A 17330-nucleotide genomic window follows, 5' to 3' on the forward strand; every position below is an offset into this window, starting at 1 on the left:
TTAAATTAAAAAGTTAATTTGAACATTATATGCTTTCCTGTAAAAAAAAAAAAAAAACTTAAGCCATAGTCTGGTCTTTGTCATACTTAATATACCAAATATACCAGTATTTGGATTTTTAAAAAAAAACTCTTCATAAATGCAGTTTGGAAAAAGAAAATTACAACTTAGTCCAATGTTCAACACCATAAAATGTCATAAATATGACTGAGCCTTAATTTGAACAGCTGTGTTAAAAGTCACAGACTATTGCTGGTGAACCTTTTCAATTTTTCGAGTGAACTTGGTTTAAATTGAGGGCACTTAATAAATGGAAGCTAGAACGGCACTCAGTAGAGGGCAAACATACGCAAAGCCCCAAAATCTACCTTTACCGTTGACTCATAGACACTAGCCATCTAAATACTGTAGATTCATCATGATCCATGCTTTAGTTGAGAAATTAATGGAAAATGTTAAAATGCTGCTCTATCTTGCAATGTGAAAGAAAGTGAGAAAAAATTCTGTCCCTTCATCCAAATCCACACCTATAGTTATTGAGGTCTATTCTAGGCTGAAATCATCCAAGTTCATCAAAGAAATCTGTTCAGTAATTTTGCGTAAATCATGTTGACAAACCAACCAACACACCAGTGTGGACACAAGTGTAAAATAAAAGTTTAAAGCTTGGAACCAAAACTGCAGCTTAAAATGAGTAATGTTTTTTCTTTGCTCTGATCAAATGATACCCAGTGTTTGAAGATGGCACCAACGAAGACAAGGTATTTCTTGTTCCCTGCTGCCTTCCTCCTCCTGTCCTTCATTCCAACAGTGGCTGAGGTGGTAATGTCGGTGTCAGATTGTGACCTGTTCCTTCTTGAGAAAACTCCGCCACAGGTCCCAGGTATATTGCAGGGGGGACACATCCTGAACCAGAACCGATACAAACCCATTTGCCAGACTTTTGAGAATGAGAGGAGGTTTTTGACTCTCTACGACATCAAGAACAAGATTCCAGTCTTTTCTGCTTACAAGTACAGAGGGAATGGAGAAGGCAGGAGACCCCAAACATGGTGGAAGATAGAGCCACAGGTCGGTTTTTCATTTTGACTGGTAAAGGACAATTACTTAACTGAAAGACATTTTTACTGTAAAATGTACGTCTTCATGGCTAATCTGTCTGCATGAGTAACTAATCATTTAAAATCTTACAGCTTGAGAATGAAGATGACACGAACATGATCGTCGGAGACAAGAACAAAACATACAACAACCAGGCTGGGAACACAGATTACAGAAACAACAGGCAGTTTGACCGAGGCCATTTATTTCCAAGCTCTCATGCATTCAACAAGACTGACAAAATGTCCACCTTCACCCTGACCAACATTGTTCCGCAAGTGAAAACATTCAACCAGGGAAGCTGGAACAGAATGGAACAGTGCATCAAATGTGTTATGGATAAATACTGCTTTAACAACAATGGTAGGATTGAAGGGTTTGTGGTAACTGGAGCGCAACCCAGCACCAAGAACATCCTCAACAACAGGATCAATATTCCCTCCATGCTCTGGTCAGCGTTCTGCTGCTACAGCTCCAACAGGAACATGTGGATAGCAAGTGCACACTGGGGTGACAATGTTCCAGATGATTTTAAAAACAAATATCTGCAGACAAAGACTCTGGCAGAACTCTACAAAGAACTGAGTACAGTGGACTATGAACTTAATGTTTTTCCTGGAACGCAGTGTCCTGTCCAGACAAGTGTTACTGGGTTTTACCCAGAAATGACTAGAAACTGCGCCTGCCCAACCATTTCAACCACTTCTGAGCATCGCACTTCAACATCTTCAATGGCCACATCTGACCGCGTCCCTGCATCTGACACAGCCCCTTCAATATTTGACTCAGTCCCTACCATATCTGATCCAGTCCCTTCAACATCTGACACAGTCCCTTCAACATCTGATCCAGTCCCTTCAACATCTGATCCAGTCCCTTCAACATCTGACACAGTCCCTTCAACATCTGACACAGTCCCTTCAACATCTGATCCAGTCCCTTCAACATCTGACACAGTCCCTTCAACGTCTGACCCAGTCCCTTCAACGTCTGATCCAGTCCCTTCAACATCTGACCCAGTCCCTTCAACGTCTGATCCAGTCCCCTCAACGTCTGACACAGTCCCTTCAACATCTGATCCAGTCCCTTCAACATCTGACCCAGTCCCTTCAACGTCTGATCCAGTCCCTTCAACATCTGATCCAGTCCCTTCAACATCTGACCCAGTCCCTTCAACATCTGACCCAGTCCCTTCAACGTCTGACCCAGTCCCTTCGACGTCTGATCCAGTCCCTTCAACATCTGACCCAGTCCCTTCAACATCTGACCCAGTCCCTTCAACATCTGACACAGTCCCTTCAACATCTGGCCCAGTCCCTACAACTTTTGACACAGCCCCTTCAACATCTGACACAGTCCCGTCAACATCTGGCCCAGTCCCTACAACATCTGACACAGTCCCTACAACATCTGACACAGTCCCTTCAACTTCTGACACAGCCCCTTCAACTTCTGACACAGCCCCTTCAACATCTGGCACCATCCCCTTAACATCTGACCCAGTCCCTACCGCACCTGACACAGTCCCTACAAAATCTGAACCAGGACCCAGTCCCTACAACATCTGATCAATTCCCTACAACATTTGGCCTACTAACTGCAAAATCAGCCATGATGATTCATATAATGTTAATGAATATAGAAAAGCCTGATTGTAAACTCTGTTTTGTGAGTGTTTTGAGGATAAAAATGTCCAGTTATGTGTGAGTTAATTACAGCAGTGATAGTCCCGTTTTTGTAATTTTGTTATTAAAAAATGGTGTTTTATATTCAAACCACCAGATGGCAATAGTGGGTCAGAGGTTGACAACTACACAGATTCTTGTTTCAGTCCCCAGTCTTGTTGGTCATGTGCTTGAATGCTGTGCAGACAGATTAGTAATGGTAAATCCCACTGTGAAGCAAAGCACAACATCCTAGATAAAAATGATCTTCAACAATAACAACGATATTCCTTTTACATAGAACCTTTTCTTTTCTTTTTTTACATCTCCAGTTGAGCTTTCAGTATCAATTAAGCAAAAAAAGATGCATTCAGTAATTTTAATAATTTGTTCACCAACAGCTAAGAGTTTACTTGCATTCTTTCGGCAAGGATGATAATTTAAAGCATTTGGCAAAGCTGAAATTTTGAGTACAATTGGAAAAGATTTAATCCCATCACAGCAGTTTCTTAGAGGAATATTTGTTGCTACCAGTTTCATGCATGAAGAGGAAAAAATGTTGAATAAATAATTAACAGGTGTGTGACATTCATCCTGATGTCACACCTGATGCCACTTTAGACCATCTGATCACATCTCATCTGACTGCTGTCTCGTCTCATCAGATAATGTGTACCTCTCTATCAATCGAGCCCGACACTGTGTCTCCATGCCTGAAACTTTCTAGGCCACATCGGTCACAGCGACAATGGCGTATCGAAAAACAAACAAAACAAACAAAACAACAAATAATAAGGGGGGCCACCGGGGGTCGTTGTTCATTACCCTCAGCTGATCCCCCATGTCCCCTCTGGAAGCCGGTTATCTCTCTCATCCCAGTCCACCCATTCCTGGTATCTTTGTTCTCCAGTTAGTTCCCCCTAAACATCAATATCACTACACAATGTTGTCTGCTGCCGTTCACATAGCTACTCGGGAAAGGTGAGGTTAACTTGCGATCAATAGACTATCAATCAATACAACATTTCCAGCCATGGGTAAGCACTTGGTGACAGTGGGAGAAAAAAATGCCTTTAACAGGAAGAAACATTGAACAGAATTCAGTTTAGTTGCACCTGATGTTGCGGGACAACAATCCTCTTCATTATTATTATCATCCTTTGACTCCTTACAGCCGACTTTTCTACAACTTTGCTGTGGCATCAGTGAATACACTTCATGCTTGTTAGTGATCCGTGAGTCTGATGGCGTCAACAAATGATAAAATCTTGTTTAACTTTCACTTTTCTTAAAAAAATGACTCCTTAATGGTGTTCTTCTCCTACGTTAGTAGATGTGAGCACGAGATAAAACTAATAAATAAATAAATCAAGCTGCCTTTCTACCATTGGTTTACAGTCAGGCATCATCACTCATTGTTCTAGGTTTCAGCAGGAATTTTATCTAATTAAGGAAGTGAAGACGCCCAATCCCTGAGTCTTTAAAAAGCAGGAGGCTGCTCTGCTGCTCACTTCAGCTGTTTCTTAAACCTGCTGAGGAAAGAACGGCACACTACAAACACTGACAGGATGGCAAAGAGTGAGTATTGATTATGAGCAGGATTTATAAGGTGATTACATTTTATCAGGGCCAGAGTGAGACTTAACTTGGATTGTTTGGTAGGTTTATTATTATGACTGATGAATTCCACTTTTCATCACAATAAAACATTAATATGTATTCTGTTATCTTCTACCCTGTTTGGAGGTGAATGTATGGAAGCTGTGTGCTAACAGAAAAAAATGTTATAACTTTTCTAAAGATTACAAACTTCCATTCTAATTCTACCATCTAATTATTTCATTAAAACTCAAAGTAAAGTATTAAATGCATTGAATTTATTATCTGTAAAATCCTAATCAACATTTTTAAATTAATTCCAATAATTACTTCTACACTGGCTTCTTAATTGCACAAGATTTGCAAAGGTTACTCAACAGGTTAATGTTTTATTTGTTGTAGTGATTAAGAAGGTGGACTTCCACTGCCAGTCTAACAACTCGGCCCATCGCACCATTGAAATAACAACTGAGCAGCTGATTGTGAGGCGGGGACAGTCCTTCCTCCTCACTCTGGAAATGGTGAAACCTGTCAGGGCCCACGACCCGCTCGCCCTCATTGTGGAGACAGGTAGATTACCTCATAATTCACACTGTGAGAGTCGCTTATAACTATTTTGACATAGGATTTTTATCCACCTCCGCTCTAACCCCACCCACCATCCTCACCAGGTCCAGCTCCTTCAGAAAAGCATGGGACCCGTTCTGAGTTTGGTAACCCGTCCCCAATGTACACCAGTGACGTCAAGGCCATTTGGAAGTACAGTACTGACAAGACATCCAACCTGGAGAGAGGGATCATGACCCTGTCCGTGACCCCACCGGCCGACGCTCCTGTGGGGAGGTACTCGCTGTCTGCAAAGACCCTGAGTGAAAGAATCACCCTGGGAACTCTGGTGGTGCTCTTCAACCCCTGGTGCTCAGGTAGGTGTAGATACTGCAGACTCTGACTTTTTATTAGCTATTATGCTGGCCATGATGATGGAGGAGTTGTCAAGGTAATAGTAGCTCTGTTAATAACGCATATACTGGGGTGGCATGTATTTTCTTTTTTCATCTCACGAGTGCAGCTGACTATCTTGTGCGTGCGAGACAGTAAGTCGCGTCGCACTCGTGAGATAACAAAAAACATCCATGTCACCTCCAGCGCTCCCTAGTAAAGGGCTCCAGAAAACTTAACAATGATTGTAGTGTGAAAATTTTAGGGTCTAAGACTTTAGGGTCACATCTCAAGCAAACACATTTTAATTATTTATTTAAAAGTTAATAATATCTTAATAAAAAAAACAATTATGAACAATTATAAACAATTAAAAACAATTATGATGTGCGGTTTTAACCTGTTTTACTTATGTCACTGGGCTGTGTGTTTGTTTGTAGATGACTGGGTGTTTCTACCTGATGAAAGAGAAAGACAAGAGTATGTGATGAACGAACAAGGACTAATCTATACAGGAACGTCAAGATACGCCCACCCGTTGGACTGGGTCTTTGGACAGGTAAACATTTTAGGCGGTCAAAATTGATGCTTTTTGTTGTTTGACTTGGACAACATATGCACATGGAAGATATTAGATACATAACTGAGTGATTACAACTTGATCTTTCCCATGGTGGTATATCCACTTAATCTTCCATTAAAAAGCAAGTATATCATGAGCCTGACAGACATACTGTAGGGCAGCCATGGGCAAGTTGGTATTTTTGCTAACTGGCAGTTCTAACTTGTGTCTTATTACACAGTTTGAGGAGGAAATGGTGGACATTTGTCTCAAGATGTTGGATATCAACCCAAAATATTTAAGAGATCCGGCTGATGACGTCTCTGCTCGCTGTAACCCCATCTATGTTAGCCGTGTGGTCAGCGCCATGGTATGAGTATGACTTGCCCAATTCCTTGTAATGGAGTACTTTTCAATTGTGGCATTGGTATTGGTAAATATTACTCATGATTTATAACTAATTTGTATCTGCAGATCAACTCTAACGGTGATCGAGGTGTGTTAGTGGGACGCTGGAGTGGAGACTACTCTGATGGAGTAAGGCCCACCCACTGGATCGGAAGCGTTAGCATCCTCCAGCGCTGGTATCAAAACAACTGCAACCCAGTGAAGTACGGACAGTGCTGGGTGTTTGCTGGTGTCATGTGCACAGGTACTCTACTGTGGTGTTAATGTGAATGTGTTGGTGCAGTGTTAGTATCAAATATCAGTAGAACTGAGCTACTGTCTCACTTCATCATTACCCTTCATGCTTTAGTATTTGAGTCTGTGCATGTTTAAATATGTTTAATTCCAGTGATGCGGTTCCTGGGAATCCCATGTCGCGTTGTCACAAACTTCCAGTCAGCTCATGACACAAACAACAGCCTCACCATCGATGAGTATTATAACGACAACGGAGCCACAGAAGGCAAAGACAGTGTCTGGTAAGAGAGGCACTTTGTTATGGTTGGGTTTGAGTGGATATACCCGGCTTAGCAAATAATGTTATCATATAATAACTCTCATCATTGGACCAGGCCATTAAGCAAGTGTTCTTCCCCAAAACAACCAGTTTCCACAGCTTAAATTCTCTTTACACCATCATGGCAAGTAGCCAACAATAAACACTACTGAGCTGGTAACACCCTGAATACTCCCAAACCAGTCTACCATAACTAACACTTTATCAACCATCGCTAACCACCCTAGCAATCAAAGACCAACACCCTAACAACATGACATCCCTATCAATCAGAAAGTCCCAATAGTTCCCATCATTGAGAATGACTGGGAGATTGGGAATTGTATTTATCGGTGTAATTCAGGAACTTCCATGTGTGGACGGAAGGATGGATGAAACGACCAGACCTCAAGAAAGGAAACAGCTTTGATGGATGGCAAGTCTTGGATCCCACTCCACAGGAATTAAGTGACGGTAAATGCAATTTTGTTTTTTAAACTAATAAAAGCATAGCAACATACTCAAGACTGAATAACTTGAGTAAGTGATGTAAAATTACAAAGAGTGCTCCACTTGGCCACTGTCTTTGTTGCATTTACAAGTCAATCAAAAGATTAAAAAATATATATGTCAAATTTTGTTTGTCTTGCCCCAGGGGTGTACTGCTGTGGTCCAGCCTCAGTCAAGGGCATCCTCCAAGGCGAGGCTCACTTGAAATATGACATGCCATTTGTCTTTGCTGAGGTCAATGCTGACATTGTCAAGTGGATGGTCAGTGACCACACATGATCTTACAATGATTTGAAATCTGGCACTAGTAGGGAAATCAAAACTTCCCAGATAATCAAGTTATTTTATTCTGTTTTTTCAATGCTATTTTTTTTCCTCGACTCACCCTCAGGTCACTGCCCGTGGTCTGAAGAAGAAAATGCACTCTGACACCAAGACAGTAGGCCAGAACATCTCTACCAAGGCTGTTGGTTCCAACATGAGAAATGATATCACAGACAGCTACAAACACAAAGAAGGTAAAGACTGCATCCTTTGGAGAATACTTCACAGAGTGTCTGTCTTTTGTGTAGCAAAGACTGTCTTGCTTGAGTTGAGGAACTCAGGTCAGTGAAACTCAAGAACACTTTTATATGGTAATAAGCACAAATTCATTCATTCCGTTAGGTCCTTAAACTGGTTTTGGATGTTTTCTCAATGACTATCTCACCTAAGAACTGAGATTTCAGGATTTGATGCTCCAAGAAATCAAATGGTTTATAATATCAACCCTTACATACCCATATTCCTGTTGGTCTTCAAACAGAGTATCTTGGTGTACATGGGCATATGACTGCCAAATCCAGTTAAACAAGGGTTAGGAATTTGTTGTCCGATCACCATTGCTTTCCTGTAAATTTGACCAGTCATCATAATTATGTGTCTTTAGACAAAATTACAAGGTCGTGCAGACTTCACAAGAATTGGTCATTGCAACATCTTGGACAGGCTGAGCAAATGGTCTATTATATGAGTATACTCTATGGTCATCACTGTGCCTGATGAAGTGTTTCAGAATAATCTGGATGTTGTATTTGTTACTGTATGGTTCTCTGCATTGATAAAAGTTAATTATGAGTTTGCTCCATACAGGCAGTGCAAAGGAGAGGGCCATCTTCAGGCGAGCACTCAACCGAGTGAACTCAGGAGGTGATCAAGAGGGTGATACCAGAGACGAGCCACTTAAGTTGGAGATGAAATTCAAAGAGGTAAAAACTGGGATGCTGAAGGGCAATATGTAACTTTATAAAGCAAGGTGGGAACATGCACAAATTCAGACTAAATAATTGAAGGCACTCATTTAGATAGTTGCATTTTTCTACAATCGGGCTTTCAAGTCACCAAGAAGTAGGGCCAGACACAAATCTTCAACACTTCTTTCATACAAACAAAAATGCATCTAAAGCATTAAGTGCTAACTTCAGCTTGCTAACATGTTTATAATGAGTTTTTTCTTTCTACACCAGGAGACCACAATGGTGAATGGTCAGGACATCAAACTGCAGCTGACACTGGGCAACAAAGATCGAACCATTAAGACAATGTCCATCCGTGTCAACGCTCAGGCCATGATGTACAACGGCAAACCAGCAAACAATATCCAGAGCACAATCCAGGAGAAGACCATACTGCCTGGACAAGGTCTGCAGTTATTTCCTTATACAACTCTTCAATATCTTCTATTACAACTAATTTTTGTGTTTTGAATTATCTTTTTCACCATCAAACTGAAAAAGTTGGTTATGCCACCATGTGACTGTAAAACGTTTTTATTTGAAGGTATATAGATTATCATACTGAGTTTCTGGTCATGTAAAAAGTTCAACATTTTTTTTAACACAAGCTTACAGAACTTTTTTGTGTTTTTTCTCTGCTCCCGTCCTCACGTCCCACAGAGGTGATCCTACCTATTCAGATCCCGTTCTCAGCCTACAGTAAATTCATGGCCAACTGTGACAGCATGAAGGTTTCAGCGGTGGCCACTGACAAACAGCAGGAAGATGACATCTATGAGACTGAGACTGACATCTCCCTGGAGGACCCTTCAATCTCCATTAAGGTCAGCAGAATCCTCTGTGATGTACAGAATTTCGATCTGTGATCTGTATCGCCCCTCACAGTTTGACACAAGTATTAATTCCTTGAACCCAGATGCAGTTGCTTGAGGATGGACGAGACATATCTGTGCTGTGTTTACCTCTGAAACGCAATGTTTTTTTCATTTTTCATTAAACTATCAGTTTCAATTTGATGCTTTAGGTCCAATAATATATGTAAAAGTATAGAAAAGGTGCACAATTTAATTGTTTTATCCTCATTAAAGTTAGCGGAGGGCTAAACAGAGAGCTCAGTCTCTCATGTCCTGCAAGATCTGGGTGATACACCCAACAATAGCCCCACACCCAGGAAATCAAACTTGTTTATCTCCATGCTCCACTGAGCATCAGTGAAGCGTGTCACTCATTCCTCTATCACGGGAATGAATGACTGTCACCTACAATGATAATGGTAGGTTGCGTGATAATAATCTGAACATCTTGTTTTGACACTGAATGTGTTCATGAATAAGTTCTGTCAGTTAGTTTGTCTGTGCTGCTACAAAGTGCAGACAGTGGTCAGTAAGACTACCACAGAACCAGACACCATGTGAACTAATGATGTGGTACGTATGTGTGTTTTAGGTTCTGGGTGAGGCCCGTGTGTTTCAAACCTTGACCTTGGAGGTGGAATTCAAAAACCCGCTGAATGAGAAGCTGTGGAACTGCTCTCTGACTGTCATCGGATGTGGCCTTTTCAAATCGGATTACGTAGAAAGGTCAGGATTTACTAAAGTTCTTCATTTTCTTGATTTTGTTGTCACCTTCTCTTGATGCCAAAACAGCCACTTAAACTACCATCATCAACCGTTTTTTGAAGTGCAGTTATCAACACCATGTTTGTGTGTCAACAGCAACGTGAAAGATCTGGAGCCAAACAGCACGTTGAGGCTGAGGGTCACCACGATGCCCTACAAGGCCGGGATAAAGACGGTGGTGGCCGACTTCGACTGCAGCGCCTTCAGGGACGTGAAGGGCAGCTGCACCTTCCAAATCAATCCCTGAAGCTCTCCAACCTCCCTGTCCGCCTTGGGTCTAATTATGGCTAAAATAAGCAGGATATTCATCGTAGTCACGACTTATTATTCACACTGCGCTGGTGTAAGGGTTTGTGCTTCATCGTGTTCAAGCTGATTAAACATATCTTAATAAAAAAAAATGTGAGAAATCATATCATATCATTCAACTTCTCAAATATGACAAATTATAGCCTTTCTCTGTCTGTAAATTAAATTCTGGGCTTCTGGGAATATTGTGATATGTTTTAAAATGTAGAAAATTGTATTCTCTCTGTGTAAGTGTTTCTTTACACATATAGCAGCTGCAGGTCACATTTATTCTTCTATTTACCAAAATTAGTCCATGCAAGGCTGATAAGAAATGCCTGAAGAGACCAATGTTGCATATTAACCTTTAAAATCATAAATAAATCAGTAGTGTCATGACTGTAATAGAAGAAATGTACAATCTACGAAGATATACAGAGCTGTGTGGTGGTGGCTTTTACTTGGCTTTAATAAAAGTGTGTTTTCAACCAAGTACTGCCTCTTGATGTCTTGAGTAAACTGGTTACCAAATAAAGGATTATTAGACTTTATCGTAAATCTTTCTGCACTCAAATACATAGTTTAGAAATTAAGTATTCAGTGGCGAATAAATCCACATTTGGCGGATTAGTCTGTGTCTGTCTTGACACACCACCCACGTGTGTAGAACGACCTGAACTTTGAGGTCATGTGAGTTTACCAAACTATTCAAACTCCAGGTAACTTTAAGGTTGAAGTCTCATTTTAAGGACAAGGGATGACGTAAGCTCCACTAAAAGATATGTTACATGACCCATTGTTAACACACAGACATATTTTGGCTTGTTACAGGTACAGAAATGTGCCTCGCTGTCAGATACAACTGATATGAACATATTTATGTCTGGAAGACAACTTTCTTTTTTATAACCCTGCCCAACTGGTCCACATAGCTCTGCTGATAGCGATATAAACTCCAGTTTGGTGCACAGAAACATGACCGGTCTGCACAGAGCTTTGACCTTAACCACATCCAACACCTCTGTGATGAACTGGAGTCAGACCTGATCACCAACATCAGAGTTGGACCTCACTGATGTTCTGCTGTCTGACTGGGATCAAATCCCTGCAGAAGGTTCAACAGTTGCCCATCATGGATATATGGTACCAGCGCATACATTGTCTGATTTGAAAAGATTATAATGCAAAAGAAGGTAATTGGGATCATGCAGATTTTATGTCTTTCACAAGATATGCAAACAATATCTGCATGTGGGCCGATACATCGATATTTGATTGTTTTTCCCCTCTAATATGAAGTGTCAGACCCAGTGTCCAAATACTTATGGCCACATGGCAAACCTACACTCACAAACTACCCTGGTACAAACAGAAACTGTCAATACAACATCGCCACTTGCTGGTTAAAGTCTGCTATTACACAAACATACACACCACCACTGAAACCAGTGACAAATAATAGCAGTTAAAAAAATAACAGAAACTATTGACAGTACATTTTAAAGAACAATAAATGTAGTTATAATGAGACTTTGGATTGAACTGAACAATCAGAGTGATGATCATTTCCCTGCACAGTGAAACTCAGACTCAGAGAGAATAAGAGAGTAAATCAGTATGAGGGAAAGTTCCCGTCATGCGTCTACAATCAGGGCTTGTAGACATGAAAAGCACTTGTGGGAGGTGGAAACACTTAAAGTGGAAATCAGAGCAACCTCATAGTTTCAGATAATACCAGAGGTGCACTCACACTGTTTGTCTTAAGTTACTGTTTAATAAAGAACAGCAGATCTCATGAAGCTGTAATCCAAGATGGTAAGTTATATGTTATATTCTCAAGGGCTGAAACTAGTTAATTACATTTTTCTTCATTGATTAACTTGTTGACCGCTTTCTAAATTAATCTATTGGCTGTAAATGTTATTTAAAAAATAGAGACAAAGATCCTCTCAGTTCACCCCTGACATCTTAGTATGTATTGCTTGTCTGAACAACAGTCAGAAACACACAAGATATTTATTAACTACTAGAAGTAAACAGTAAAATAAGTACAATTGTAATACTTGCTCCATTTATCTATTGAAGTTTAAGTACTAGTAGTGTCTGTAGTAATACACCTGCAGTACTTGAGTACATCTTCTCAGTTACATTCCTGTTTGGTTTTTTTTGTTTTGTTTTTTTACCTAAATCTGCACAGCAACATTAACTACTTTAAGTAAAATATTAATACTGGCTTCATTAATATATTGAGGTATAAGTACTAGTAGTGTCTGTAGTGCACCTACAGTACTCGAGTAAATGTACTCAGTTACATTCCTGTTTACTTTTTACCTAAATCTGCAGAGTAACATTAAGTACTTTAAGTAAAATATTAATACTGGCTTCATTAATATATTGAAGTGTAAGTACTAGTTGTGTCTGTTGTAGTACATGTGAGTAAATGTACTCCCACGCTGTGAAAGTAACGGTACTGGATTTAAACGTTGTCTGGAAACAAACAATTAAAACAAAGTCACGTAACTAAACGTGAGATTAAAACGCAACGTTAGCTCTCAGCCAAGGTTTCAGTTAGCTAACCAACCGTGACATCCGACACGACCAAAACAGCAAACACCTGACAATTAAAAAAACAAAACTCACCTGTTGGTTCTTGATTTGAGAACGAAGGAAAACAAATCCACAAATCTGCCGACATGAATAAATCCTTCAGAAATCCTCCAGAGACCGTCACGATGTCTTTCCCCCGTGTATGAGTCTCTTTCCTCCGTCAGTGAAGCCACCGTGATACAGCCGCGACGGTTAGCTAGCTAGCTTGTTAGCTAGCGTGTTAGCTAATCATGGCGGTTGACGTCCATCAGCGCACCTGTCTGTCTGTGAGGATGAGGAGGTTTCTGTAGTACTGTGATGAAAACAAACTCGAGTGTTGTACTTGAGCATCATTTTTAGTTACCTGTAATGTACCTGAGTATTTCCACAGTATGATACTTTATACATGTTTAAGTTAAATGCCTGGACCACTAACAAAGTTTGTCTTTTCATTAAAGGGGGAATATGTAAAAAAAAAAAAAAAAGAAGAAGAAGAAAAATGGCCATCTATCACATTCATACTCAGTTAGCTCAGTTAGCCATGCAGCTAGCAGCTCTGACTGAAGAGGATAGTTAGCTTTTACACGCCAAGCAAACTACTTTTGGACAGGGACCGTCCCGTCCGAAAGTAGTTTGCTAACTGCAGGTAAGCAAGCTAACTTCAAGAGATATCTCGATAACACAACACATAAACATCAAAACTGCCATTTATTCACATAATAAAGTGTCAATTGTTTAATGTTTTCAACTAAAAATTGAACATATTTTCAAGGAAAAAGTAAGTTTAGACTGTGGCCACTGAGATATTTAGGCTACACATCAGAGTGTTTTTCCTGGTAGTGTATTGTGTATAAAACATCCACAGTTTGTAGAAGTAGCAGAACAAAAGTTTCTATTTAATTAAAAAAATAAAAATGTCCACCTCTCAAATTCATACTCATAACAAATAAGGAAGCTGCCCTTATTAGCTGGTTAGCTCAGTTAGCTGTGCAGCTAGCAGCTCTAACTAAGAAGCCTTTCATATACTTCAAAGGTCATACTGGTGCACATCTCAAGAAAGATCGATTTATGAGTCTCATTCCCAGGTCGTACCTGGTCATACCAATACTTATGGTTGGGTTTCGGGCCGGTGCCACTGACCCTGGCTGTTGGTAATGAGACTCAGTCTCCAGAATCACCAACCGCATAATGTTTCTTTTCTGGTTTCCATCCAAGAAGGAAGTCCAGATTAAATTTTTGTGTACACAATGATGCTGGTCATTCAAGGTACAGTATAAGTACCATGGGAAAATACTGCAGCACTGGCAGCGGTGTTGGTTTAACAATCATTAACTAAGATTTTGGTTCTCGCACTTTTTTCTGGGTTAAACAAAAGAAAGACAGCGATTGGTGCTACTAAAGTAAACTGTAGTGTTGATGATTCTTTGCTCTTTCCCCTGGCGGAACAATCCACAGGGTGTGATGATGACGACATCCCTGAAGATTTGGTGTCTCCTGCCCATCGCTGCCTTCCTCCTCCTGTCCTTCGTTCCCACAGTAGCTGAAGTGGTGGATTCAATGAGAGACTGTGACCAGTTTCTCCTCGACAACACTCCACCACAGGTCCCAGGAATCTTGGAGGGCGGCAACATCATGAACAAGAGCCGATACAAACCCATCTGCCAGACTTTCAAGAATGAGAGAAGGTTTGTGACGCTCTACGACACACAGAACAAGATTCCAGTGTTTTCTGCTTACAAGTACAGAGGGGAACAAGACAAGGGAAGACCCCGAACCCCTTGGAAGATAGAGCCAGAGGTATGTCTTTCTGACTGGTCATAACAAGACAAAAATGCCTTTTTCTTCTTAATCTGATTATTAAGTAAAATTTCTAAACACTGGGAAAAAGTCACACCATTTATTTTATTATACAGATTACTGAAATGTCATCTTAAATGTTCTGTTCATATGGATGTAATTTGAGAATTACAATTACAACATTAAGCAAAAAAAATTTAATTTATTGTATCATACAGACACAATTTCACTACCACTGACACAGCCCTCTGATTTTTTCGTAGCTTGAAGAAAAGAATACCAACAACATGAGGGATGACCGATACAGCCACCAGGCCTCTAACGATGATTATAAAAACAGCACAGTCTACAACAGGGGCCATTTATTTCCAACTTCTCATGCATTTGATAGAAATGATAAAATATCAACCTTCACCCTGACAAACATCGTTCCACAAGCGGTGTCTTTCAACGGTGGCAGCTGGCAAAAAATGGAGAGCTGCGTCCAGTGTGTCCTGCAGAAGTACTGCATCAACAATAATAATGTCATTGAAGGTTTTGTAGTCACTGGAGCGCAGCCCAGCGAGAACAACAAACTCAACAACAAGGTTAATATTCCCTCCATCCTTTGGTCCGCTTTCTGCTGTTACAGTCACAGCATGGCCAAGTGGTTGGCAAGCGCACACTGGGGTGACAATGTTGCAGAAGATTCATCTAAATATCTGCAGACAAAGACTTTGGCAGAACTCCATCAAGAACTGAGCGTTAATGTGTTTCCTGGATCTCAGTGTCCCCTTCAAACAACTGTTGCTGAGTTTTACCCAGAAATTAATGCTAAAAACAAATTTTGTAAATGCCCACCCCAAGTTTCAACTACATCTGCCCCTCTTAATACCACAACTAGCTTTACCTCAACTACTGCTACAACCAATTTCAGCGCCACTATATCTTCCACTAGTGAAACAACTACTACCAACAATACAACAACTACTACTTCTGCTACAAGAGGCACCACCACCATTACCACAACCACTACTGCAACCACAAAGAATGAAGACAACTCTTCCCAGGAAAATGATGATGATGGGCAAGGAGGAAATCAGGGAGGATCAGGAGGAGTTGGTGGTGGTTTAGTAGGAGGAGTTAGTGGTGGTTTAGTAGGTGGTGGTGGTGTAGGAGGAGTTGGTGGTAGTGTAGGAGGAGTTGGTGGTGGTGGTTTAGGAGGAGGTGGTGGTGGTTTAGGAGGAGTTGGTGGGAGTGTAGGAGGAGGTGGTGGTGGTGTAGGAGGAGATGGTGGTGGTGTAGGAGGAGTTGGTGGTAGTGTAGGAGGAGGTGGTGGTGGTGTAGGAGGAGTTGGTGGTGGTGTAGGAGGAGTTGGTGGTAGTGTAGGAGGAGGTGGTAGTGGTTTAGTAGGTGGTGGTGGTGGTGTAGGAGGAGTTGGTGGTGGTTTAGGAGGAGTTGGTGGGAGTGTAGGAGGAGGTGGTGGTGATGGTGCATTGGGAGATGGAGATCCAACAATACATGCTACATCTCAAACTGCCACTACATCATCTACCCCAATTGCTGTGACAACTAGCAATCCCTCTACTGCTGTTTCTCCAGCTATAAGTACCACGATACCTGCGACTAAAGAAAAATTAGATACTACCGATACATTACCAACCACTGCTCCAGCAATCACAACATCTATCTCATCAATTAAAACGACCATTGACACAACTATTAAACCCCAAGATAACACAACCACCTCGGTATCAACATCTGTCATTCCTACAACTTCTGAACCCCGGACTAACACAGCAGACCAGGTATCAACAACCTTCATTCTTACAACTTATGGCCCTCAAATTAACACAACCACCCTGACATCAACAACCATCCCTTCAACTTCTGAACCCCAAACTAATGCAACTTCCCAGACATCTACTGTCAGTCTGACAACTTCCGACCCTGAAACAAACACAACCATTCAGGTATCAACGAACTTTATTACTCCAACATCTGAACCCCAAACTAACAACACCAACCAGACATTAACAGCAATTCCTATAACATCTGAACCCCAAACTAACACAACCAACCAGGTATCAACAACCTTAATTCCCACAGCTTCCCAACCCCAAACTAAGCTATCATCGACCATCATTAGTTTTGAACCCCAAACTAATGCAACAATCCGGACATCGACCTTCAGTCTGACAACTTCCAACCCTGAAATAAACACAACCACCCTGGTATCAGCACCCTTTATTACTCCCTCATCTGGACCCCAAACTAACACAACCAACCAGGTATCAACAACCTTTTTTTCCACAGCTTCCGAACCCCAAACTAACGTAACCACTCAGTTATCATCAGCCGTTATTACTTCAACTTCCAAACCCCTGACTAATGCAACAGTCCACACATCGACCGTCAGTCTGGCAACTTCCAACACTGAAATGAACACAACCACTCTGGTGTCAACGA

General features: G+C 41.0%; 4 protein-coding genes across 5 annotated transcripts in view; 3 read left to right on the top strand and 1 right to left on the bottom strand.

Annotated features, from left to right (window-relative positions):
• txk (TXK tyrosine kinase) overlaps nt 1-13295 on the bottom strand; it is a 37956-nt gene extending 24661 nt beyond the window's left edge. The window contains exon 1 of one of the 2 annotated variants that reach the window (XM_037113310.1): nt 13140-13295. The gene's annotated coding sequence lies outside the window, so the exon portion shown is untranslated. The remainder of the gene's footprint in view (nt 1-13139) is intronic. The other variant, XM_037113311.1, reaches the window with a different exon arrangement.
• On the top strand, nt 736-2703 carry LOC119027832 (flocculation protein FLO11-like). The gene is made up of 2 exons (XM_037113306.1): nt 736-1071; nt 1194-2703. The coding sequence occupies exons 1-2, from the start codon at nt 742-744 to the stop codon at nt 2667-2669; spliced, it is 1806 nt and encodes a 601-aa protein (XP_036969201.1). The 5' UTR covers nt 736-741; the 3' UTR covers nt 2670-2703.
• On the top strand, nt 4216-10650 carry LOC119027830 (protein-glutamine gamma-glutamyltransferase 5-like). Its single transcript, XM_037113303.1, has 15 exons — nt 4216-4343; nt 4767-4934; nt 5036-5287; nt 5744-5862; nt 6107-6235; nt 6340-6517; nt 6662-6791; nt 7173-7282; nt 7464-7579; nt 7710-7836; nt 8450-8565; nt 8824-8998; nt 9253-9416; nt 10039-10172; nt 10308-10650. Exons 1-15 carry the CDS (start codon nt 4334-4336, stop codon nt 10456-10458), a joined length of 2079 nt encoding a protein of 692 aa, XP_036969198.1. The 5' UTR covers nt 4216-4333; the 3' UTR covers nt 10459-10650.
• On the top strand, nt 13247-16491 carry LOC119027738. The gene is made up of 5 exons (XM_037113169.1): nt 13247-13372; nt 14541-14882; nt 15146-16091; nt 16131-16330; nt 16438-16491. Exons 1-5 carry the CDS (start codon nt 13337-13339, stop codon nt 16489-16491), a joined length of 1578 nt encoding a protein of 525 aa, XP_036969064.1. The 5' UTR covers nt 13247-13336.
• Nucleotides 16492-17330: the final 839 nt, after the last annotated feature.

Source organism: Acanthopagrus latus, chromosome 10 (genome assembly GCF_904848185.1).
Source record: "Acanthopagrus latus isolate v.2019 chromosome 10, fAcaLat1.1, whole genome shotgun sequence".
Taxonomy (NCBI): Eukaryota; Metazoa; Chordata; class Actinopteri; order Spariformes; family Sparidae; genus Acanthopagrus; species Acanthopagrus latus.

Coding starts and splice junctions, on each gene's coding strand:
- LOC119027738 (XM_037113169.1), top strand. CDS start 13,337: ATGGCGGTTGACGTCCATCAGCGCACCTGTCTGTCT. Junction 16,092..16,130: donor TGGTGGTTTAGGAGGAGGTG/GTGGTGGTTTAG, acceptor GTGTAGGAGGAG/GTGGTGGTGGTGTAGGAGGA. Junction 16,331..16,437: donor TAGGAGGAGTTGGTGGGAGT/GTAGGAGGAGGT, acceptor TGTGACAACTAG/CAATCCCTCTACTGCTGTTT.
- LOC119027830 (XM_037113303.1), top strand. Junction 6,518..6,661: donor TGCTGGTGTCATGTGCACAG/GTACTCTACTGT, acceptor GTTTAATTCCAG/TGATGCGGTTCCTGGGAATC. Junction 8,999..9,252: donor GACCATACTGCCTGGACAAG/GTCTGCAGTTAT, acceptor CACGTCCCACAG/AGGTGATCCTACCTATTCAG.
- LOC119027832 (XM_037113306.1), top strand. CDS start 742: ATGGCACCAACGAAGACAAGGTATTTCTTGTTCCCTGCTGCCTTCCTC. Junction 1,072..1,193: donor GGTGGAAGATAGAGCCACAG/GTCGGTTTTTCA, acceptor AAAATCTTACAG/CTTGAGAATGAAGATGACAC.